This window comes from Daphnia carinata, chromosome 7 (assembly GCF_022539665.2).
Source record: "Daphnia carinata strain CSIRO-1 chromosome 7, CSIRO_AGI_Dcar_HiC_V3, whole genome shotgun sequence".
Taxonomy (NCBI): domain Eukaryota; kingdom Metazoa; phylum Arthropoda; class Branchiopoda; order Diplostraca; family Daphniidae; genus Daphnia; species Daphnia carinata.
In genome coordinates this window covers 3932658-3958060 of record NC_081337.1, presented here as the reverse complement: position 1 = coordinate 3958060, position 25403 = coordinate 3932658, and the positions used below count along the sequence as shown (strand labels likewise).

At 40.4% G+C, this 25403-nt stretch overlaps 4 protein-coding genes across 6 annotated transcripts in view; 2 read left to right on the top strand and 2 right to left on the bottom strand.

Moving 5' to 3' along the window:
• The window catches only part of LOC130695636 (corepressor interacting with RBPJ 1-like), a 101065-nt gene extending 81511 nt beyond the window's left edge, over positions 1-19554 (top strand). The window contains exons 2-7 of one of the 2 annotated variants that reach the window (XM_059496120.1): positions 17971-18042; positions 18117-18211; positions 18279-18529; positions 18594-18754; positions 18819-18910; positions 18980-19554. In XM_059496120.1, the coding sequence (XP_059352103.1) occupies positions 17971-18042; positions 18117-18211; positions 18279-18529; positions 18594-18754; positions 18819-18910; positions 18980-19484 (1176 nt within the window). In that variant the 3' untranslated portion in view covers positions 19485-19554. Of the gene's footprint in view, positions 1-17888; positions 18043-18116; positions 18212-18278; positions 18530-18593; positions 18755-18818; positions 18911-18979 lie in introns of those variants that run through there. The other variant, XM_057518804.2, reaches the window with a different exon arrangement.
• Positions 1-25403, top strand: part of LOC130695621 (uncharacterized) — a 75091-nt gene that overhangs the window by 31644 nt on the left and 18044 nt on the right. The window lies entirely within an intron of this gene.
• On the bottom strand, positions 515-1717 carry LOC132088177 (protein gooseberry-neuro-like). Its single transcript, XM_059496323.1, has 3 exons — positions 1714-1717; positions 1490-1670; positions 515-1409 (listed from the first exon to the last, which is right to left on the bottom strand). Exons 1-3 carry the CDS (start codon positions 1715-1717, stop codon positions 515-517), a joined length of 1080 nt encoding a protein of 359 aa, XP_059352306.1.
• On the bottom strand, positions 4240-6449 carry LOC130695526 (protein gooseberry-neuro-like). Its single transcript, XM_059496322.1, has 4 exons — positions 6172-6449; positions 4587-4957; positions 4307-4487; positions 4240-4250 (listed from the first exon to the last, which is right to left on the bottom strand). Exons 1-4 carry the CDS (start codon positions 6227-6229, stop codon positions 4240-4242), a joined length of 621 nt encoding a protein of 206 aa, XP_059352305.1. The 5' UTR covers positions 6230-6449.

Genomic DNA, 25403 nt, shown 5'->3' with positions numbered 1-25403 from the left:
TGAAAACCAAAAATGTGTGCGTTTATTGAAATGCAGCGCAATGAGAGGGCAGTTGAAATACAGATACAGTACGATTACAATTTACTGATTTTCGATAATATAGATGCTATGTTTGTTCCATGACGGAAAAAAAAGGATGATATAAGACTTGTAATATACGTGATTTTGAGTTGAACTATAGATTAAGCTACATATAGAGAAAGACTATATTATACTGTCATTCTACAAAAGCTGATAGAAAAGCAAAAAGACATTCATTGCCAATATTAGAACATGAAAACAAGAAAAATGATAATAGGTATAAATCTAATGCCAAGAGCAATATCTTAAAGCGTAAAGCTTTCATCCGCTATTCTATATGCAAATCTACGTATAGGCCTGTTTTTTTCAAATATATCGCGCTCGCTACGTCTATGCAAATTATATAGAGCCCTCACGAAACGTAGGCTGGACAGTGTACGGAAGTTGGGTGGACGTCGATAAAACTATATTTAAAAAAATTCAATTCTTTGCTTTAGTGAACTAGTCCGGCGCAGTGCAGCATGTGACTCGCATCCATTCCGGAGATCATTTGATGTTGGTAATAAGGATAGCCGGATTTGGGTTCAGTGGGCGAGTGCGGATTGATGAGGGCCGCGGCGGCCGCTGCGGCCGCAGCTGGGTTTCCACTACCGGTGACACTGAACGCACTTCCGGACGAAGCGGCCGCTGCCGAATGCAGCTGGTGTTGATGAGCCGAAGCGGAAGAGAAGAACGGATAAGATTCAGCCGATCCGCTGCAGACGGAAGGCACGGCCGTCGAAGAAGCGGACGTCCAAGCGGACGCATTCGATTGATGATGGACGTGATCATCTTTGCGAGGCGGAATAGCGTTCCATCCAGCGTGATTGGCAGTCAAGTAGCCGGGGAATTGGTGACCGAAAGATAGAGACGCAGTCACTTCTTGATGATGAGGATGGATCGATCCCGCGGCGGCGGCGGCAGCTGCGGCAACTGGATAGCCATTGCTGTAGTAGCTCTGATGGTGGTGATGATGATGTTGCCAAGCACCAGCAGCTGCGTGATGAGTCTGGAAAGCCGCGGCAGCAACAGCAGCGTTCACTTGTTGTTGCTGTTGTTGTTGTTGTTGTTGTTGTTGTTGCTGCTGCTGTTGTTGATGATGATGCTCGGCTACTCCCGATGAGGACTGACCGATGCTCGCAGATTGCGTGGTCGGCTGAGGTGAGGTAACAGTCGAATTGGAGTATTGATGGCCGCCGGAAGGTGATGAGGCCGCGGCCGCGGCTGCTGCTGCAGCCAATGAGAAGGCCGATCCTTGAAGGCCGAGTTGCTGGCCGGTGAGTTGTTTCCTCAGACGGGCGCGGCGGTTAGAAAACCAGACTTGCACTCTGGCCTCTGTTAATTTTGTTCTTTAAAAAAAAAATTCAGTGAAATTATTAGTATACGAATGTTGAATGAATTGGGTTTGAATTGGGTTGCGGAAACTTACTTTTGGGCGAGCTCTTCTCTGGTGTAAACATCTGGATATTGGGTGCGTTCGAAGGATCTTTCGAGTTCTTCCAACTGCTCAGCGCTGAAAGTTGTGCGGGATCGACGTTGTTTGCGTTTCAGCGTGATTCCTGGCTCCGACTCGATGTCCGACAGATCGCAGTCGCTAGACGATCCAGTATCTATTTTTGTAAAAAAATCATCAAAACAGTTTAGACCTCGAACGCATTTTGTGCATGTGGGTGGTACACGTCGGCAATCGCCGTTTATCTTTTGACTGGCCAACATATATTTACGCGTGATTTTCTTTTTCTTTTTTTGCCTTCCAAACAATCAGAGATACGCGTATAATAAGAAGCCCTCTTTTCTCTGAAACAAATGGAAAACAAGCGAAACCCGAGAGAGAGAGAGAGAAAGACATTTGGGGCCCATTTCTCTTCAACATCCCAAAGAACTGCATGCTGCTAATTAGGCTATTAAAAGATATCCTGTATCCTCGGAGAGGCCTCAACGAGTGTGCAGGGGTTTCAAATAGAGGGAGGTCTTAGCCCCGGCAGCACTGTGCGGCTCTTCTTTGAATGAATTAGAGATGAAAAAAAAAAAAAAATAGAAAGAGTTGAGTCAGAAAATGCGAAGAAGACCTCATCGTCCATACAGGGGCCCCATTAGTGGTTTTTGTGGATATGCTATAGGCTATATGATTGTAAGACCTTTTTTCCAGCTCTCTTATCATTATGTCCTACATTTAGAGGGGCGAGAGGAGAGCCGACGTGTTGTACAGAGTTTCTATCAGTCTAATAGTCGGGCCATTTTCTATGTACGCTCAAATGTGTGGATAGTCTTTTGGAAGTTAAGTATTTTTGTTTTTTTTTTTTGTTTCTCGCTTTTCTTTTTTTTTTTTTGTGGTGTGCTGTAAATAATAAATAAATATGATGTTGCGGTCGAGAATATATAATACATCGCCGCGATGAGATGTTTTGCTGGTCATTAGATTCATCTAAGAGCCGCAGTCCGACCGACATGCGGCGTCCTGGGCGGCCGGACACCCGTGCGATAAATACTTTTCTTTATTTTTTAGTTGTTTTTTTTTTTATTATAAAAACAATGGTTCATTATTATCTACTTTTGTTTGCAACCTGCACCGCAAACGCTGCTTTCCTATTTACGCGAAATTTCAGGTTTAATAAATTTATAGTTGGCACCGTGAATGCGTCCATTTTTTTTGTTGTTGTTGTTTCCCCCGGCATACGTACAATTTGATAACTAATTATTAAAGAGATGTTTGCCAAAATCCACGAGACGAATGTCAGTGAAAAAAATATAAGACTATGTCAAGAAAAATGTGTTTAGCAAATGCTATGTACCTTTGTTTCAATTCGACTAACAGAATTTCTTTAAAAATCCCAGGACTAAGTCCTCCCATTATTTTTAGCCAACCCGAAAAAAAAAACATGCGCTATTCATCGCATAACTGAATATCAAAGTGATAAATAAAAAGGGTAACAGGCCCCAAAAAGATCACGTGAAGAGAAAACATGTTTTTTTTTTTTTCATTTCTTTTCTTTTCTTTTTTTTTTTAGCCGGACGTAAATGCATAAATCACGACACCAGGGCGATGGCTGTTGTTGCATATAGCCTCGAACGGTGCGCAAGCAATGAATATAAAAAAAAGGCCCATCAGCTTCATCTTTTTCTACTCTGTTGCTCTTCTCGTGATTCGTGTATAACGCGCTTGTACTGGTATATATACATAAGTTGTTTCTTTCTTTTTCCTGATATATTACGCACGGACGATGGGGCTCCTCTTTTTTTCTCTAGCCGCTTCAGGCGGGACACACAGACACACACAGACACACAGCACACTGACAGAGTACAACAAAACACGAAGAGAAAAGCCCTCCCGCAAACTCAAAAGAAGCCGCCGTGCTAGGAACCGCCGGCCTCGGCCGCAACAACCAGCAGCCCAATGATATCATTATATTACAGGTGGAATTTATTAGTGTACTATTATTACCACTATTAAAAGAAAATACCCTTTTTTTTTCTTTTTCTTCCTTTTTTTTTTCAAGAAAAGGGAATGAAAAAAAAATAAAAAATAAAAAATAATAACCGCTTATACTAGAAGTGATGACGATTTCGTGCGGTAGGTTTGATCTAAATGCTCTTTCGCTAGATGTTCTCCCTATTTTTCATTTAAAACTCCGGTTCTTATTTTTAAATGATATTTAGGAATGTCTAATGTCTATCGGGTTGAGAACAAAACTTGATTTAATCAGAATTAAGTCTGATTTATTCTATCAAAAATGTCAGTCCCGACATTCTTTCGATTTGCTCGCCATTTAAACTGCGATGTTTGTCAACGTCCCCCGCTATTATCATCGAACGCGATTGTTACATATCAGACACCCACGCTGCAGGCGATTGTCCAACTTACACACTCTTGTCCGGCATTAAAAATCAAACACAAAATATGAAGGAGGAAACCTCCCAGAAGGGGAGCAATCGTCGAGAATCAAAAACGCAAAAAAAACTCGCACATCAAGTGTAAGATCATTTCCATTATTCAACTAGCGCTTTTTAATAATTGACGTGCACGAGGGGGGAGTGCTTGCGTTCCATCCATCAACTTCTTACACTCGCTACGGGAATATTGAATGTTAAAAGAAACATTAAAACCAGATCGACCAACGCAAAGCCGCGAAATCATTTTTTAGCCGCTATTTTTCTATATAGGACGATTTGAACGTTGTTTCACATCAACGCTGTGCGCGTACGAAACAAGGTGCAAACCTATGATTTTCAAATGATAATGACTGACCTGCTAGAATGCCGTCGATAGAGTGCTGGTGTTGAGGATGTCTGCTGATTAAGCCGTCGGAACTGATGGCGCTGTTGGTGTTCTCCATCATCACCATCCCGCGGTGATGCGGATGCTGCAACAACCGATTAATAGAAGCCGTTGGCGCTATCGACCCGTTCATCAGTTCCTTCTCATCTTGCTGTTAAAAAAAAAACAAGAGGATTTTCAATGTTAAATTTAGATGTTACTGACGGGGAAGGGGGGGGGGGTATCATTTCAATGAATTTAATTTGCTCACCTTTGATGGTCGATCGCGAAATTCCCACGAGAAAATGTTGCTATTGGCCGTTTCCCGTCGGTAATCTTCCGACTTGCGTTCGGCATCGATGTTCATCCCGCAACCGGAGAGATTCACGTTGCCCCCACCTGGCGAAGTTGATGAACCGCTTTTGGGTTTCGATCCGCCGATGACTCCGGCGCGGATGCTGCCCGTCTCTTGGTAGCGGTTGAGGATCTTGGAGACGCAGCCGTGGGAGACGCGCAATTGTCGCGAGATGACGCACGGACGGACTCCGGCCGCCGCCAGTTCGACGATCTTCAAGCGGATGTGGTTCGGAAGCGGACGGCCGTTGATGAACACTCCGCCGAGTTGGTTAACACGTCCCTGACCTGAAAGAGACGATCAAGTTAAAACATTCTGTTTCGTATATCGCACATGTAACACTCCGGTTAAGTCCATTTTGGCAAGAAAGGGAAGATACAATTTGCATATGACGCATTATCTTATGTTTGCTGGTCAATAGGTATATATATTCAAAAGCTACGCCGGCCAAGAGTCACAGGTTAATAGAGGCTGGAAGCGCAGGGATATATAATCGATAGGTAAAGTCGTAGATAAATAACTGAGCGGACCTCCCTCATCCTTGTAATTATGGCTGGTAATTTACAGCAGGGCCTCCCCCGAGTCGGCCGGCCGCACAAGCGGCCTTCTTTTTTAGTCCGCCATTTTATTTTTTTAGCGGCACGTATAATATCTACTTTACTGTTAAATAGTCCGACCCCCCCCCCCCTTTTCCGTATAGCTGCCCTCGTCTATTTCGATCATGCGCAAGCAATATAGGCCATATTGCATTCAAATGATACACAAATGTTTACAACTAAATACGAAGCGAATTGGCCGGCCCCAATTATACGCATCCAATTGTCCAATCAACGTTCGTTCTTTTAGGCCCCCGTGTGTAGCTTACGTGAATCGTGTTGCACATACAGACGGGATTATGAATTTCGGATGTTGCGTGTACCTTCGTAATCAGTTTTCTCTCATTTCTTGTGACTGCGGCATTCCGTATATTGTTATTCATTACAAGGATATCTAAAAACGGTTTTTGATTTTTCAAAAGAAAATGTGTTACGGTGCTTCTGCTGCTGGACCGCGGCGAGTATAGCGGTTGTTGCGGCACATTTCGGCCCCATCTCAGTGGCGTGTGATTTAATTATAAGCGGAGCCCGTACTGTTCCTCTAATTAGTGTTTCTCCGGTGTCATTGCTTGCCGCTAATTTCTTTAATAATTACGACCTAACGAGTATGCGGCAGAAATGCAGAAGAAAAGGGAAGGAACGATTCGAATGTTCTTCATTTTTTTTTTTTTTTTTTTAACGTGCAACCGTTAAACTAAAATGCTTGAAAATGGCGGGTAACATTCGAATAAAAAAAAAAAAGCGAACAATCACACGAGGGAAAAAGCAATTGAGGGATGAATAGCTTTTAATATGTTTAAGTAAGTCTTTAAACAGCTTGCAACGTGTCAGACTTTTCGAGGCAAATTGTGACAATAATTTTAATTCAACGTTTCGAAATTAAAAACGGATTCGTATTTTTTTACCTTGGAATGGATAACCGGTGAAGAGATGATGCGGCATGTTCATGCTAGTAACTGACATGACTTTTGATTTGTCTTTCTTAAAGGTAAGCCCCACACGTTCGTCGAAGTCTCCCCGGCGCTGGGTTATTTAAACACTTTTAATTGTTAAGGAGCACTGTTGTGAAGAATTGTCTTGATAGCCAAACAAAAATTCGCTGGATGTGAAAGAGTTCTCGATGGAGAAAGATGAAGAAGAAAAAAAAACTGATGACTTGCAACTGAGGGTTGTGTGAACTCGAGAGTCTAGAACTCGACTGAGTACCTGGCCAAGGATGGCAGCCTCTTTTTGAAGGCAAGAGACCACGACCACCGTATAGGCACCTGTGTGATGTATGTGCCACACTCGAACACCGTTGCTTTTTTTTTTCTTGCCAGGGAAAGGAATCACAGCCAAAGGGAAGAAATAAAAAAAAAGAGGGACTGGAAGGTTTTTTTTTTCAGCTGGACGGATCTAGTTCCGCCCCCTTCTTCCCCCCATCTACACTTCATCTTGAAGAGAGCATAGGCTGTGTTCGGCTTTTTATTTTTTTGTGTGTTAAATAGAGGAATCAAGTCTTCTTTTAAAATGCTTTTTTTTTTTCAAGCTTATTTCACATTAGTTATTTGTATGCAAACAACTGTTATTACAACAAGAATCTAATGCCCAATTAAAAGGGGGTGATTCAAAACTCGAACGGGTTTTAAGACAATCCTTTCGTTTTTTAATGTTTAGGGAGTTACACGTTGCGATTCGGAGCAGTTCAAGTTATATTTAATTCAAATGTCGAATAATAAAACTTGTAAAAATGAAAAGCTTTAACCCTCTCATTTCACCTTCGAATCATTCGGTGCTTAAATCGAGTTGACTATTTGAAAAAGAAAATACACAAAGATTTGCCTCCTCAGGTTCGTTAGCGACATGTTGACACGTATATTCATTTGACAGGTCGAATGACTCTGTTTTATTGGAACAAGCAATAGGCTGTGTACACGGTTCGGCTTGAGCGAGCAGCGACGGTCCGCCTTTGAGCCGCACCGAAGCGGCAAAGAGCCCGGCCGTTCTGCCATTGGCTGGCTGAGGTGTGATGGACGGTGTAGTGGTGGAGAGGGGCGTGCTAGAGTTCCTCCTACCTCTCGTTTTACAATAATAAAATAAGAAAATAAAAAGAAAAAAGCAAAGCAGAGAAGTGGGGAACCTTTTTCTTTCTCTCTCTCTCTCTCTCTCTCTTTTTCTGAATGTTATATTCAGCTGGGTATGCCGCCGCTCTGCCACGGAGCAGTCACGGACTCCCCACACAGCATCGGCGCTCTCTGCATGCAGCAACACCTCACGGGTGGTCATCATTCCCCCCTTTCTTTCTTCTTCTTCTTCTTTTGCATCCATCCATTTCTTTTCTCCCATTTTTACCTTTCCCTATTTCTTTTTTTTCCCCTCCATTTGATTTCGGCATCAAATCATCAACTTATGACCTTACCTACATTCACAATGGACAAGAAAATAAACGATTTTCGTAGGAATTCAATTCAAGAATTCCCCAAGTTTTTCGTTGCATTGTAGAGGCCGAGCCTGTTGTATCATCTTGTTGTGTAGAGATGTAACGTGCTAATATGATTTGGAAAAGACCCCACCACTTGGCGAACCATTCAAGGGGTGCGATCATCGCACAACAGACACGATTTCAATTGCGCTGCTAATAACAATGTAAACCCCATTTTTCAGATCCCCTAAGCAGCTAAATAAATGGTTAATTGATTTCCTCTTCTCGTGAATCGATCCCTGTAGAGGCAAAAGTTTGATGGAAAATTCGAAGTGAATCAGCATCTCTGCTTGAATCCAACGTTTTCTTTTATACCGTTCGTTCTTTTTCTCACTACTTTTATAGGTGTGTGTGTGTGTTATCTTGTTTTTTTCTTCCCCTTTGATTTCGGCTTGGCTTAGGAATGCGCCTTAGAAATAAAGGGAAAAATCAAGAGGCACCGTGAACGGGAGGGCGGCTTGTTAGTCCACTACCCAATCTAACCGATCACATCCCATTAAGATAAACGCTGGCTTTTGTTTCTTTTTTTTTTTTTTTTTCTAAATAGAATTCTTCTATGGTGAAGCAATCTAACTCAATTAGATGTACCAGACTTGTTTTTTTATCCTGTTAAAAACGCTAGCGGAACACTGTGTATATAACTTATATAATACCATTAGCTTTATACGTGGCAGGTGTCACTATACGTTGAGCTCTTTGCAGATTTAACCAGTTGAATCGCGTGTGGGAAAACATTGGCGTTCTTATGAAACCAAAAGATGACTTCGATATGAGCTCATTTGGACTTTTCAAATCGAATTCGGAACGCATTCCAACGAAATCTCAACATTACAACTCTTTGTTTCTAATGCCCATACATACGATCCCGGTTGATGTGATCAGGAAAGAAGAGCAGATCATTAGGCTGTTCATCTCTTTCAGTAAAAATTCTCAAGCTTTCTCTTCGCAATGTCATTTTCTCAGTGAATTTTAAATGATCCGTTTTCTTGAATTTCTAAACGCTTCCAGTGGACTGCGCTTTCGTTTCTCCAACAAATTACTCTTGTTGTATATGTGATTGTTGGGTTCGTAATTTTTACTCTTTTTTTTTTTTTGCTTTTCACGAAAGGCTAATATGAACAAGGAAAAAAAGATTGCGACGTCAACGACGGACGACCCATAAAAGGCGTTGCAAAGGCTTGCCGGTATGTAGAGACGGGGTCGTCTTTTTTTATTTTTATTTCTCGGTCCTGCCTTTAAATATCAGCAGGTTAGTCGCATAGTTTCGTTCACCGTGAAAATAAGCCACGTGATTGGATGACCTGTACATAATACACGTGACAGGTGATCACCGAATTTCGAGGGGAAAACGAGGAGGGCTTGTTTTCTTATTGGTTTCCATCGGGCACCGCATTCGTTTCGCGCTGTTTTCATTCGAATTTGTTTTTTTCTTTTTGAACGCAAGGCCTTTTTGCTATCCTAATTATGTTCTTGGCTGCTAAAAAAAAAAAATACCAAATCAACTGATCGCGTACCATTTCGTTTGGGATTTATACTTTACCCATTTGAGTATAAATGGAGGTTTTCGTTGAATGATCAAACAAGGTTAACACTTTCTTTTCATTTGAAACCTTCACTCGCACATGTACACACAATCGAAAAGATATATGTTTACCAATGGAAAATAGAAACGCGATAGAGATGCCACGTCATTCTGTTTGATTCATCCGCGCCCTATCCCTATGCACAAAACAGAAAGATAGAGGTGGGATCTCGGAATGTATGTATGAAATCATCGACTAACGAAAGGCGGAAAGGTGATGGATCCGTGAATCGTGAAAAGAATCATACATGTATAAAACAATTGATATTATGATTCATGCAAAGAACAAAAGATCATGATTACAGCTACCTTTTTTTTTCTTTATTATTGTAGTGTAACAAACAAATCGAAATGCGCACCCTTTGGCAATAGAACTCGATCGTTTAGATTTTGATACTAGAAAATCACATCACGCCTAACCTGAATTGTACAAACAGTCTAGATGCAAAATGGAACAAAAAAAAAGTGGGATCAATCATTAAATAAGCAAAACTCTCCATATGCGAAAAGTCAAATGACGCCATAAAAAAGGAAACAGTAAAAAAAAAAAAAAATTATACAATCGTATACATGACCAAAGAAAGAAAATGGAAAGCAATTAGATCGATATAGCTACAATAAAAAGATGAAGAAGAATGGAAAAAAAGGGAAAACAACGCAGTGGGGAGTCAGACCGTATAGATCTCTATGAATAATTCAGTTCATTCTAGAAATTTTGAGTTTCAGTCATCAATTATCTGTTGCCGGAAAAGGAATGATTTATAGTCGATAACCATGTATAGGATTTTCGTATTTTTATTTCATTGAGTATAATGATACATATATCCCGAATTGTATTCGTGTTGGACTGCATGTCATCGTGCAGAACAAACATTCCTTACGGGCACAAGTTTAACTGCGCACACAACAGAAATGAAACGCTTACGTATATAGCCATTGGAGTTTACAATGGATTTACAATAAGCAAGAAATAGAATGTACGAAATAGATGAATGATGATTCGAAAGACTTAGGAATGAGGAAAACAACAGCAAATGATGGGGCTGTACGGTTTACCATACAAAAACAGGCAAACCAGAAATTGAAAAAGATTACAAATAAAAAAAAAAAAAGAAACAATTGGAAAAGGAACTACAGTCGAACTGTGAGAGATGGTGTATGTAGATATATGCGGTTGCTGTGAAGGTGTGAGCCGACAAGACAGGCAACACACCGTTCTTACATAGAGTGAAAGAGGAGGCCACCAGCTGCGCGGGTTCTGGCAGTTGTTTTGTACGAAAGCCGGGCGGTCCGAAACAATAGGTGCCAACAGGTCGGGAAGAAATACAAGACGGAGAATCGAAAAGAAAGAGAGAGAGAGGTCTCCCGCACACTCACAAACGTATAGATATACAGGAAAGAAATAGGAAAATTCATCAGGGGTGTCGAACCCTTGCTGCTGGATGCCCAGCAGACAGGCACACGAGATCGAGGCCAGACCGATGGGAAGAAGAACGCAAGTGTTAAGCGAAGGTGTCGGATGGCCATGTATTTTCATTCATTACGTCAGGAGGTGCCCTGTATATGTAAAGCGGCCAACACCTATAGCGTAGCACACACGCTTCCTGAATTATTCATTTCAGCTGATGATATGCGATCAAATGCCAATCTTCAGATACGATCGTGTAGAACAGCAGGAAAAGAAAACGTTAAATGAATCAGAGACGAAGAACAATAAAATCTCCCTTCTATCGATTTCTGGCATCCACGATCTCGCACTAACATTTTGAAATTCTTTCGAAATCATTGTCGATGAACAGCTTACACATTTACTGTAGTCAAATAACATCCATCGCTAGGGTATATAAAGTTTATTTTGTTTCGAGGGGTAATGATCGGACTTGGAAAGATAATCAGAGAATCACATAACCTACCGGACATGAAATAAAGACGAAATACAGAAGGAAATGACGCAACCAGTTTTTAAGTAGAGGGGAAACGGTTGAAATTGATTCTCCAAACAACTTGGAATGAAAGAAAAACAGTTTTTAATCAACCCCTATATTTTAAAAAAAATCCAAGAATAAATATAGACAAAAGGAAAAAAAAAAAAAACGATTAGAGAAAAGAGCAGCTGACCAGGTGTCGGAAAAATCAATTTACTCGTTAACCTAACGAAACGGAGCCAAAATGAAACCAGGTACTTTACCCCGGCTTATTTACGAGAATCTTGTACACGCGTTCAGGCAAGCCCCGACCGGTTGGAAGCCTGTCTTATATAATTATTTGTCCCAGGTACTTTTGCCTTATATCACGTCTTGGAACACACCCTCCTTTCCTTAATGATCCACACGTACGAGCTATTGTGAGAGAGTAGGGGGGTCGTGTAGCCAATGACGGGGGGTTAAATGAAATTACACAACAGAAAAAAAGAAAAGCCTTTTGGTTTCCGTACATATCACACCCCTTCCGGAATAAAAAAAACAAATGTCTATTGAAAAATACAAAGAATAAGAACACACGAGTTGTGATGATGGCTGTCGAAAAAGGCGTAAATCTCGCTACCCCATTTTTATTTTCCGGTTGAAAGACGGCCGTTCTTTTTTTTTTTTTTTTTTTACCTGTTTTTCTTTTGTTTCAAAACCAAACACTGCTTCGTAATTACGGACACATATATAGGGGGGGTTAAGGATATATTTGTTTCCCCATTCAACTTCTTTTTCTTTTCTTTTTTTTTTAAAGACGCGTTAAAAATGAAAACAAGCGCTCGAAAAAAAGAAAACGAAATTGATTCAGTTCGTTTCTCTTCGTGTTCAAAGCATAATATATTTTTTTTTTGTTTTATTTTCGCTGGCGGTCGAAACGCGTTAACGACGTCGTAAAAACAATGGAAACACTAACCGCTGCTGTACAGTAATCGCGGAAACTCGAATTGGGCAAAAGAAAAAGAAACGGAAAATAAGGGACTGGCTACTTGGTTTGTGTATAGTGACGGACGCCAAGGTTTTGACGTTCAATCGGCATACACAAGATTTACTGGGCAAGTCGTAAATTCCCGAGAAGCAGCGCAACTGCCACCGCCGGAAGTTAAAGGCGAAATTGTTAAACTCTGTAACGGAATAATGGATATTTATTTTTGTGTACACGAACCGGGGCTTGAACGCTTCCTTTTCTTCGCATGTATTTACTACAAGCCGTGTGGAACGAAATTACACGAGAATCTACAAGAATGAGAGAGAAAAAAAAACGTTGTCTGTTGTTATTTTGTCACGCGGGGGTTCACGCCTTGCCTGATTTTAGTTAACCATTTCTAATGGCTTGCCGCCACGGCTGATAAAAGCGTGAGATTGGCTTGTCCTTGTATATATGTAACTAATGTATCAATAACAAATGACTTTTATTGGAATCGGACGCATTTTCAATCAGATAATATGAAAACAATAAAACTAAAGGCCTAAGCATCCCAGAGATTAGACAAAAGAATGGCTTCCTGTGACATCGGGAATCCATATAAGCGAATGAAATAACTGATGTTGAATGAAGCGAATTCAATTACCTTGAAATTTCACTGTTGAACGAGCTTCTGGGAAAACAAAACAAAAATGCAATGGGATCATTTAAAAAGCTCGTCCAATTGAAGCGGCGAATGAAGCTGTCATGATATCGTTGATCCGACTATACAAAATACGGAAGATGGCATTTCTAGCATGACGATGAGGCCTATCCATTGAGCGGATAAATGACGTCAATGGGGAAACGGACTGTATGGATTCACAGTGAGGACAAGGGGATATAACGCGGTGGAATGCGGAGTACGGATTTCTTGTATTCCCATTGATGCGGCGGCATGAACATTACTATTCCTTTTATTGCGCAATAGGAATCTGTGTTAACAAAAAAAAAATACAATTGCTTGCTGTGAATCAAGTAGCGAAATACGCCTTGAGGTGTTATAACCGAGCCCGTGGACTACGACGGTCCAAGGGAGGGACAATTGACTTAGCCGACTTTAGTACGTTCTTGGCTCTATTAAAAAACGGCAATCCTCGGCCGACATCGTCTGCAAAGCGTAGAGTAGGAGCTCAAACAATCAGAGTTTTTCTTATGTGTGTTATAGGCCATACATCAAAAGGAGAAGAATCGCGTAGGAAATAGCTCGTGAAAAGGGGGGAGGTTTGTAAGAATGAGCCTAACAAAACAGACATCGGAAGGGGCGAGAAGTTCCGTCTTTGGCGGCCCACCAAGAAGCCAAAGACCACCTCCGCTCGACTCCAGCAGATCTACATGTACACACACAAACGGGCGCTATACGTATTTTTTTTTTCAACGTGTTTCAATGACAAGAGAGATACATACACACAAGAAAGAGCGCCAGGGACACTGAAGCCACTGATCGCCATTACAATAGGCCCACAATAGCCGCTCAAAACCCAAAAAACCCGCCTCCTTTTTTCTTCTAGAAAAAAAATTTTTTTTAGGAAAAGACCACCGCCGCCACCGTCTTCGACAATATGACCCCCTTCTTCTTTTTATATTTCTTTCCTCTCTTTTAGACTATTCTTTAACTGGTTTCAATGACATTCCTGGGGCTTGTCGGCACTCTGTCTACCTCTGCTGCTGTGAGTTGCCGCCATCGACGATTCCTTTCACAGACGCACACAGGGGGGAAATACCCCTCATCATCAACAAGAAGTCTTTAGTGAGAACCCGACTGCTACAGTCCCTGATGTATACCTGATGGTCCGTGAGAAAACAAGATTTTTTGATCTTCTGCGGATTAAACTGTGCGCGGGTGCCTTCCTGTATACGTGTAAATATATATATACACACCGCTATGAAAAGGCCTATATAGATAAAGCAATAGGGACGAATTTATTTTAATCCACTTACTTCGAGATGGAAGAAAATAGCACAGTGTCCGACGTCTATTCTCCTTTTTTTTTTTTCAATGACGGGATAATAGAACTGTTTTCTGTTAATCTTTGAGTACTCGTCTGGACTGGATTAGTAAATCTATCCGGTATAGGGTTTTTCTTTTCGAACAAAGCAGAAATACTACGTGTCGTATTTTGTGTATACATGTATCTATGACATTTCTGTTTTTAAACCCTGAAGTCCTTCTGCTTGTACTTTGATCAAATCAAACTGAATCGGCAATTGTTCGAGCTTCTATACCTTTGCGTTTTTATTCACGTGTTTGATTCTCACATTGTTTGTGGTGCTATATATGCAGGCAAAACTGTAAATTGATTCACGAATCAAAATCACATCTGCTATGATCAACTTAGGATATATATAAGTAGGTTAAATAATAAAAATAAGCTATTCCCTCCTTCGTCTAATACCGCCAGAAACAAATATGCATAGTTGCATTCCAGGAGGATAACCTTCTGCTTGTTATCGATGTCCGATAGTTGTTGAACTGCTTTTGCTTTTTCCCTGGGACCGCCGGCGTCGTTCTCTCATAGTTTTTCAATGGGGCAGCATTGACACAGACAATCGAGTTGCGAATGAAGCGTGTCCAAATGAGGGGGCTTTTACCCATCAAGCTCTATCAGGAAGAACCCCCCAAACGTTCAGCAATGTATAGGCCTGTTGTGCATCTCCTAGTATATATATAGTGTACGTACATACCAGAATAATACAACATACAGCGCCAGGTGTGGCCGCAAGCATTCACTCTACAAGACACATGCTCGCATGTAGCCCTCGGTGACGAACTCGAATTCGTAGGCCTATTTTTTTGTGGCGCTTGTATAAACGTGCGGTACTGTACATAGCGGCCGAGTATCATTCAACAAAAAGGGGAAAAAAATACATGTGTGTTCAAAGGCAAGAGGCAAACATAAGAGCCATCATGAATAGGAAACACACTAGCCCATTCGAAATGTCAAGGAAAGAAGGAAGAAAAAATGGGGGTCCTCTTGGACAATGAGTTCGCCACCCGCTTTGCCGCTAGATCCGCAATTCTTTAAATGAAATCGACTCGCTATTGAAACGGCCAAAACATTTCAGAATCAAGGCATCTTTTGTGTGGGACGAAAAATGTTCAATGCGCACCCCTTTGGCCATCGATCGGCAGACGACACTACATACATTTCCGACAGGCCACAAGGAGAGGGTAAAAAGTATACATACGGAAAGGAAGAATAGAAGAAGAATTGCTCGCTCGCTAATGTGTTGAGCGTTTATTCTTTCCGACGACAATCCATAAGCAAAACTGTGGCTGTGGGGTCTCCATTTGACGGTAGGCCGCCGCTTTTCACCTTATAAACTGGAAGGCCGACCACCCTCATCATCATGTTTGGTTTTGTCCCCCCACTTGAATAGTCGATCGATTGCTTCATTCACCCCCTTCGCCCCCATCGTACAATCATTTATGTATATTCACACAAACAACCGTGTTCTTTTCGTGGTTGTTGTGGTTGGCCCTTTAGGGAAAGCCGTGTCGGTGTCTTTCGTTCTTGAAAGGGAATAACATGACAGTTTACAGAAGACACATCAGGTCTAACCTCTTCCTACTGTTGCTTTGTTTCTTTAAGAGTTCCAGCCGTCTTTTCTTTTGCCGGAGTGCCTTTCTAGACGAAAACAAAATATATTTTTAATGTTTCCGCCGCTCTCACTTCCGATTTTTTTTAAAGCTCCTTCAGCTGGACGTATAGAGAGCGACAAAATACGCGAACGCTTAAAAAAGAAATAACAAATCGTTTGAGAATGTTGAGGCAAATAGGTCGTCTGATGGTTTGTTATAATTTATTGGAATCGAGGCACTCGTTTTCATAAAAAATCTGTATGACAACAAAAAGTACAGTGGATTTAAAGAAAGGCTGTACAATTGTTTAGGTTTCATTTATTTAAAAAACAATTAAAATAAAAAATTCAGTATTCAATAGTTCTAGTATTCAACATGGAAATTTTGTTTTTAGAAAGCGGAAGTTTCGCGACAGGGATTCTGTCTAGATAATATAGACCCCGCTTTTTACGATACTTCACCCAATAGATGACGTTAGGTGATAGGTGTTCGAAATAAGTTTGCTGGGTGTTTGTCGGTGCCGCTAGATGGCAGTTGGACTTGAAAAAAAGCCCGGGGCAACTTAACCATGGGAAACATATGAGTATAAAGGGGAAAGAATTTGTGTAAATCACACGTCATTTATCATTCCATATTAGCCTGCCCACCTACTAACCTGCTACGTAACGCCTTACCGGTGTACAATAAGGACAATACCAAAAAACGGTATCGAAGAGGGTCACATATCTCGATGATTAGCTGCATGCATCCATGAACCTAGTGGCCATGGGGAGACTTACGAACAACCTACGAGCTACGATTACCTCTTCTCTACCTGCGGGTCGATCTTCAACGTGTAGTGAACGGTACTACAGATCGATGTGAAACGTCTGTAAACGTGTAAGTGTGTGTTTTTTAGTGTGGTGCCATTTAGCCCCTTAGGTATAGTAGGCATGGCTCTTCTTTTTTCGTCTTCTTTCTTGAATTTTTGTAGATGATGTCCATTGTAGAAGATGTCGAATTCTACAGCAAGCATTGTAGAATCCTTTCGTAGTCCGATGAGATGAAGAATCTTGCGAATCCGATGTGAAGAAGAATGTTGCGAATCCGTTGAGATGAATCTTGAATCTTGAACGATGAAGTGGGTGGGAGGGGAGGGTGGTGGGAGGAGGTTATGGAGGGAGGGCTGGGAAATTGGAGGACTTGGTTGCGGGACTTGAACCCGGGACCGACAGAATACAAAGCGTGGGTAATAACCACTGTGCCAGGACCGCACATCCAAACCAAATCTAGCTTTGGGTGTCACCCATTCAAATAGGTAGATTATACACGAAAAAAGTGATTGAAGTATGGCGCTGTGGCATAGTTTGTACCTGCCATGCTGATGTCACGGGTTCGGATCTTTGTTATTATGATATTTAAATATTCTTTTTTTGTCAAAAAGATATTTAGTCAATATTATTTTGCCAAGCACCCGCTACTCCTACCCGCATGCGTGCTGTCGCCCACCCGTTTTTGGGACAAATGTTTACATTACAGTCCTTTCGCTTTCGTTTATTTAAAAAAACCATTAGTTTTACAAGAAAATAAATGCATTTTTGAAATCAGCGTTTAATTTTATATCATAACAGGTGATTTCTATCAAATTTCGAAAGATGTCCATTTTTGCCGATTTTGACAAAAATGAGAAGGCTATAGCCTTCCCACTTTTTCATTTTTGACTAAATTTTAAATATAGTTTAAAATACAAGATTTTGATTCAAAATTATTCAAGAATGACGAGAACCAAGTTTGTTTCTATATAGGATATATAGTTTTTGAAATAAATGAAAAAAACGAATTTTTTCGTGTAAAAATTTGACTTAAAAATAAGCCCGACTTTTCAGTATTTTTTTTCTTTCAAAAACATAGGTAAAAACTATGTGATCTAGATTCAAAATTGAACGAGGTTAACGAAAATCAATTTTGTTTTTAGATTGGGCATATAGTTTCTGAAATAAATGGGAAAAGTGAAGGAACAAATTTTTGATTTGTTAGACTATCTGGCAACGTTTATTGTTGTCTTGTCCGTCTGACTTACGCAATATTCTTGTTTCTCTCTTTGTATGAGTAGTTGTGTTTTTCGAAACAGAATTGAGTAAATCCTGAAATAAGTGTCAAAAGCCAGCAAAATGGGTAAAGGATTCAACAATTACATGTGTAAGAAGTTTTTCCATCCTGGATCCCGTGACAATCTTAAAAGGGTATGTCGGTAGAAACAACTATGATTAAAGATTATGTGGTTAGCAAAGCAATGATAGATATAATTTTATTTTAGGTTTGGATGGCCCAACAAAAAACAGATGCAGAGAAAAAGAAGCAGGAAGAGTTAAAAGCTCAGTATGAGAAAGAGCAAGATTTATATGTCAACAAGTAAATAAGTCTTATTCGTTATTATTATCTAGATACACTATAAAATCTTATGTTTTGTTAATTTCAGATCGCTTGTCAGCAAAGAAAGCAAAGAAAAATTGAGTGTCAATTTTTTATATGAACCACCACCAGGAATGAAAAAGGAGAGAGAGAGGGAAGACGGAGAACCAGAATTCAAATTTGAATGGCAAAGAAAATACAATGCTCCTCGTGAAGACTATTGTCGTGACAATGAAGATATTCGTGATCAACCATTCGGCATTGCAGTTAGAAATGTCCGTTGCATTAAATGCCACAAATGGGGACATGTTAATACTGGTACACCATTTTATCTTTTTTAGTCATAAGTTATGATGATTTTATAATGAGTTCTGGATTTTAGACAGAGAATGCCCTTTGTTCAACAAGGCCAGAGATGCCTTTGACGAAGCAGTTGCCGGACCAGATCCCTCTAGTAAATTGATGAATGACATGAAAGAAACTGGTTTGGCTATGACTAAAAGTGCCATTAACACTTTAGAACAAATGTCTATTCCCATGCAGGTATTTAAAATATCATTCATGTGTTTTTATTTTGGACTGATCAAACTCAACAATACTACCTTAGGGGCTATTAAACAAATCAGAAGAGGAACCAATTGCTGAGGAATTGTCATTTCTAAAAACCCTATCAACTAAAGAAAAGAAGAAACTATTAAAGTATGTAAAATATTTTCCTGGAGGGTATTTTCATTTCGTTTACACATGTCTGTTGTTTTCTTACATTAGGAAGTTGGAAAAATTGGAAGACAAACAAAAAGGAAAGAAAAAAAAGAAAGAGAAAAACAGAAGAGAAAGCAGCAGCCCTCCTCAGCTCAAATCATCCTCGTCGAATAAGGAGGATAGCAAAAAGTCAAGCCGAACCTATGAGGATGATACTGTTAGCCGCCGCGAAGAACCATCTCACAGCCATTACAGACGATCGCGGTCCAGAGAGAGAGGAGAACGCACTCGAGCCCATGAGAGAGATAATACAAGTCGAGTCCGTGAGAGGGATGGTGCTAGTCGAGCCCATGAGAGGGATAGTAATCATCGAGTCCATGAGAGAGATGGTAACAATCGAGCCTCAGAAAGGGATAGTACTAATCGAGCCTATGGAAAGGATAGTACTAGTCGACGCCCAGAACCATCACGCAGCCATGACAGACGATCTCGATCAAGAGAAAAAGGAGAACGCAAACGGAGACGCGGAGAATCAGCCGACAGAAAGAGTGAGAAAAGACATAGAGAGTAACACCGAAATATTAAAACAGACTACGCTTCTGTATTTTTTAAATAACGACAATACATGTATTGTGAGACAATCAGCTTGTTCTTCAAGGCAGGTTGTTTATTTCGTTGGTAATAAACCAACAGGTAGCACCATGTTCTCGTCGCCAACAACAATAGCGAAGCACGTAGTAAGGATTGATGGAACCCTTGACGCTATGATTTCATCGAATTTGATTTGAGAGAGAACCATTGAATTGAATCAAATCGTTTCCGCGTGATGCTTGTCCTTATCAGAGGCCAGATGGATGACCACACACAAAAATTGGCAACTACACACAATACAGACATACACATTTTTGGTCATAATACACGCAGATTCCCTTTCTCTTTCTACATATTCGTCAAACTAGGTTACGCAGAGTTTTTGCTGCGACGTTTCGATGTCCGTTAACAGGGACTTTCTCATCGGAATAGGACGTGTTCTTTTTCACAAGGTGATGTAACAAAAACGGAGGAGAGCAGAAGATATATAAAGTTATTTCTTGAAAGTGAAACCAAGCTTTTCGATAATAATAAACATTTTTATGGTGCGACAGTTTTTTTTCTTTCTGAATGGCTTATAAACCAAAAATATTATTACGAGGCTTACAACTCTGTTCAAAAGTACTCTGGCTGTTAGTAATAACGGATTACGAGCAAATAGCCAGCAGCTGCTGGCCGTTTTCAAAATGCCTATCAAATAACTATAAAATGTGTATATCCCGTCCTTCCTAAATCCTACTGCTTGTTTCTAAAATAAACATTCCAAACGTTTAACCGATTAAAGAATTGAGTTGAAGTGAATAAATAGCTGTTTGGTGTTCTTTCGTTTTGTATCAATTTGAGATGAAGAACTTCGTCATGTCAACTGTAAACAGGATCATACCCAGGACTGTTTACGTGTATAAATATCTCAGCGTCGCTAGCGTATCCACGCAGCATCCGCATAGTAGAACTTTAGAATAAGAAGACTAGTAGGCAATGGTGGAATGCTATGGGGACTCTAAGGCGAAGAAAAAACTTTTGCTTTCTTGACTGATTTAGTTGCAGCTGGCCTTCTATGCTCGTTTCCAGTCCTCCTTCTTCTTATTCCTCCCCCTCTTCGCATTTTGAAAGAAATGTTTATCTGTGGAGCCGGCCGCTGCAAAATGGATAGAGCACTGCAGTGGCTCAATGTCTGTTTCTTCATCCAGCCATGCCAAAGCACGTCGAAGCTGTAAGAATAACAGGCTCACATCCAAGACTGATAATGTTTTCTATGTTGTCCCATTCGTGGTCACAACAGAACCGCAACAACCGCGTCAAAAATATTGTGTCAAATGTTTCAGCAGTTCGTTTTTATTACGTGATGGAAACGTACGCAAAAGCCTATAGAACTGTGAGTTGAATACATGTGAACACCACCTTGAATAGCTCTTAATTTATTGCATTCTAGATTATGTTATATAGGTCTCTTTCTACCATGTTCCAGACGGCAGACGGGTTCTTTGGGTGGTCTGCCGTCATTTGCATGTTACAAAACAAGCGGAAAAGAAAAGCTTTTACGGGCTATCACGCGATGAAATCAATGGGGTGCCCACGGACCAAGACTTGGAACTCTTACAAGCGTGCATCGAAGCTGTTAGTGCCCCAACTTTACACTTAAACACGAGGTGTTGTTCCCTTTTTATTTATTTTTCCTTTTTTTCTTCAAATATTCGTTCACACAACAATGTATTTATATTTTAACAGCGCCGTTGGCTGTTTGTTTTTTATGTATAGCTTAACGATAACATCTCAAAGAGGACCTATAAGCTTTATAAAGCCAGCCATCAGAAAATGATACGGTTCACTTATCGCGTCACCTTCATTTGTCACCGCGCAACATCAGTTCGAAATCAGTTCTTGTAAAAAAATCTTTGTGTTATCGAAAACCCTGTACAATAAAGAAGAATGACGTGTCAAAACATAAGCCATATATCTCCGCACAACTATTTCGAGGGGGGAAAAAACTATTATGCCTCTTGTGTCATTCGTAAAGCGAATGTCTGATTGGGCGGAGGTAGACAATGAGATCAATTGCTGGATGGAACGAAAGGTCAAAACGAGCACGAAAACAACCTATACATCACACAAAACGCACTGCATCGTTTTGCTGCCGTACGTGGCACGATTGGGCCTACTACTGGATAGTACATGTAGGGGCAGCGAGAGCATAAGATGTGTACCGTTAAACATATGAAGAATGAATCCGACCACCCAACTTATGAAGGTAGAAGCAGGTAAGAGAAAGAGAGAATGACTAGACGGAACGATGGTTTGATTGAATATAAAGAATGGGCATTGTGTGTATGTACATTCCTACGAAGCTATACAGGTAGAATTACAAATTTCAGCCAGAAAACAGTGAGAAAAAAAAAAAAAAGATTGTGAGTTACGGCATGATGACTGTGTTGTATGTGTTATGAAAAGATGATGTCTTACTTTTGCTGACTGGGTACAAAAAAAATTGGGTCTTACTTGTCCCAAAGCCATGGATTTCTTTTTTAATTCAGTGGAAAAGAGAATTGCAAAGGGATGACTATAGATTCACAACGATAAGCTTGTTTTATTGTTAGGGAAAAGAAACACAAAATTAAGACATTTGAATTCGTGAGTCAGGATTTCCGTGTCGGAGATGTTGATTGGATTAGCTCGCACCTGACGCGACACCGAACGTGTTGAGAAATATTCATCTGGAGCCATGAATTTTGGCGATTATCGTATTATCGTCTCACACACTCTAAGACTCACTTTCTGGAAACATTTCCTTTATGAAAATAAACGCTGACTTCCCGTCAGTGTGAACCGATGTATAATTGGATGTGAACGTTCCTGTCTTCAGTCTACTACGGTCCGAGTGTGACTTGCAGCCATCCAACAAGCGTGATGGATGAGCACCGAATGTTATACACACGTCCCTTTCCCCCTACCCTCGCAAACTGATTAGAACTCCAAGTGCACCAGCCTTTTTAGAGATTAGATTTGTGGTCTTTTTTGTGCCATTACTCAACTATTTAAATATAGATTTCGCCAATTGCTGGGGTGCCCTTCAGTGAAACAGCAAACACACTTTTGAGGCCTATACGGAATCCTTGTTTATCGCTTAACGACGGCCGTGAAATTGTTCTAGTATTTTCGGTATTATTGCCATGAGTATAGGCTGCGCTAAAACTATGTTGCGGTATACTTGAACTGCATTCCACAGATGTCTTGTGGCGGTACAGTAAAAGTAAATGCAAAGTCTATAACAAAGGGCAGGGGTCGTCTGTTGCAGCCCAAAAATAATGCGGCACTGCATATGCGTAATTTTTTTTTTTGTTTCCACCCCAGTACGTGGATATTGTGGTCCCGTAAACTTACACATAGATGTTTTGTTTGCTTCGAGCCTGTTTTTTTTTTTTTATATTTATACCAACAACGAGTGCGAGAAAAAGAAACTTCTATTTTTGGATCCCTTTTCAGTTGAGTTGTTCGTTCATTTTCGTTTGGTTTTTACAGCACACACACACACAGTGAGAATGGTGAATTAAAAAAAATAAAAAGGAAATCTGAGAGACATCGTGTTGGTTCTTTTCTGTAGGCGAAGCTCGTCCTTTCGTGTGTTTCCTAATTTGCCATCGATGAATAATACTGGGAATATTCATACGATCCTTCTCAGCTATATTTACGTAGAAATAATAAAGCCGTCGTCACCCGATTACCACGATTTCGAGACCGCCCATTATTCTTTCCCTTTTCGAGTGTGTGCTGTTCTCTGGAAAAAGAAAAAGAAGGGCTTTCCAATTCTTGTCACAAGTCCAATAGTTGCTGTGAAAAGAGAGCCCCCTTGTCCTTTTTCATCATGTCGAAGTGAAAAAGACTTTTAGCACTTAAGCAAGTGTGCAGGCTAATTTTTACCAAAGATGGTTACGTCTCTCCGACATGATGGACTACCCGTGTAAAAATACACGACACACTCGAGTACAACAACAAAAAAAAATGAATCGTCAGCATTTCTTTTATTCTTTTCTTTTTTTTTCCATGTTACTTTGACGATCGGCCACTTCTAAACTTGGCGACGTCCCCATTCACAGGCCGGGATTGGTATTCAATGGTAGACATCGTGATTTTTCGTGACACAATAGACACTACTGTTCTGCAGTGGATCCATCATTTTTTGTTTAGTGAATGAGCCAACGAGCGAAAAGACTCTCCACTACACCCAACACATTCTTCGACGACGGCATGTAAAGGATGTAATATGCAACAGGGCAATAGGATGATATGACCCATTCACATTGCGTCCATCATTTTTTATCGATAGGTCTGTTTTCGCTGAGGCTCTTTAGAGAGAAAGTACGTTCGTCTCATTTGTTTAAAAATATTCCCTCCTTTTTTTTTTTTTTTTATTTTGTCTGTCTATATATTTTGCTTTAAAAAAGAGAAAAAAAGGTGGGTCGTAAACTGTCGATTCTAACCAAATAGGTTTCAATATACTGTCCATCGCCACAGTATGGAGGGGCTTCTTCGAGTGTCAACAGCAGCGGCCCAACTGGTAAGAGCGCAGCATCGCAGACACCACCAAATTTGGGAGAAGCCCAGCACGTACATATTTATTGACATCACTCCTTTTTTGAGGTTGGTTCATGAATTTTCCCCTTCATTCTCGACTGCGTTTGGGTGACTTAAAGTACTCAAATATTTTTATTGGTTTTCGTTCGACATTTAAATACGCCCTGTATATAGACTTTTGTGAGATCGCAAAAATTTCTATATACATGACGTTCCCTCAATGAGGAAAAAAAAAATGCAAATAAATCATATACCGGCCATCTGGATGTCTCGTGTGTCTCTATTACATGTATTTTTTTTTTTTTTTTTTTTAAACCTCACAGTTTATTGGTGTTTTGTTATAGTTGTAGACGAAGCCAAAACGAAACCACAGACTTTTTGGGTCGTTTAAAGCAATGCCCATTGGCAAATCAAATCAGGTTTATACGTAGTTAAATGGCTGCTAAAGGTAAAAGGCCATCGTTTATATTTATTTCTATCGCGTTTTCCTTAATGGACATCAACCTATTGACGTGGCTCACCCGCTGTTTTGCTCGTTAATTGGCTATTAAAAGCACTTTTTTTTTTCTTTTCTTTCTTTCTTTTACTCGCATCAAAAACCACTAAACGGATTATCGAAACGGACATGAACAGCCGAACGAAATTTTTCCGGCCCCTTTTTTTTTTTTTTTTTCCTTTTATTCTCGATTTTCCAGGCCGTAAAAGAAAGAAAGAAAAAAAAAGGCAAAGGTAATCATCATAAAAATCAAGTGTAATCTATCCCTATAGCCAAGGAAAATTCCATCAAATAGCACAAAATGAATTCGTCTTGATGGTTTTTTTTTTTTTTTCTTATTTTGTTTCCTTCCTCAACTTAATGAGGAGGCTGAAAGCGACGACAGATTCATATTGTATTTACCCCCGGCCCCCGCAATTCAACTGATTTACAGTCGGACATCGGAACTCCCATCACTAAATATATAGTCAAAACAATCTACAGAAATAAAAAAAAAAAAAAAAAAAAAGGCAGAAAGATAAATAGAAAGGCAATATAAAGACACGACTGGAATGTTTAGCAGTTTGGCTTCAAAAACAGCCAGAAAAGTTCAAAAGAAAAAAAACGTGTATGCAGTTGGCCCAGCATTAGAAGCATAGCTTTTTGGGAACTGTCTCTCTATTTCCTTTCTCTCTCTCTCTCTCTCTCTCTCATTCCGTTTCGTTTGCTACTCTTTTATATATTGACAGAGAGAGAGAGAGAGAGAGAGAGAGAGGAGGGCTGGGTCTGGGACTCTCTCGCGGGACTCTTTAGCGATCCGCTGCCGTGGCTCTGGCAGTCGCTCCTCAGCTTAGC

Bases quoted from the DNA above. Each gene is read 5' to 3' on its own strand.
- LOC130695526 (XM_059496322.1), bottom strand. From the start codon at position 6,229: ATGTCAGTTACTAGCATGAACATGCCGCATCATCTCTTCACCGGTTAT. The intron at 4,958-6,171 runs GTAAAAAAATAC...CGTCTCTTTCAG, and splicing joins CACCGGTTATCCATTCCAAG to GTCAGGGACGTGTTAACCAA. The intron at 4,488-4,586 runs GTGAGCAAATTA...TTTTTTTAACAG, and splicing joins TTCGCGATCGACCATCAAAG to CAAGATGAGAAGGAACTGAT.
- LOC132088177 (XM_059496323.1), bottom strand. The intron at 1,410-1,489 runs GTAAGTTTCCGC...TTTTTTTTAAAG, and splicing joins AGAGAAGAGCTCGCCCAAAA to AACAAAATTAACAGAGGCCA.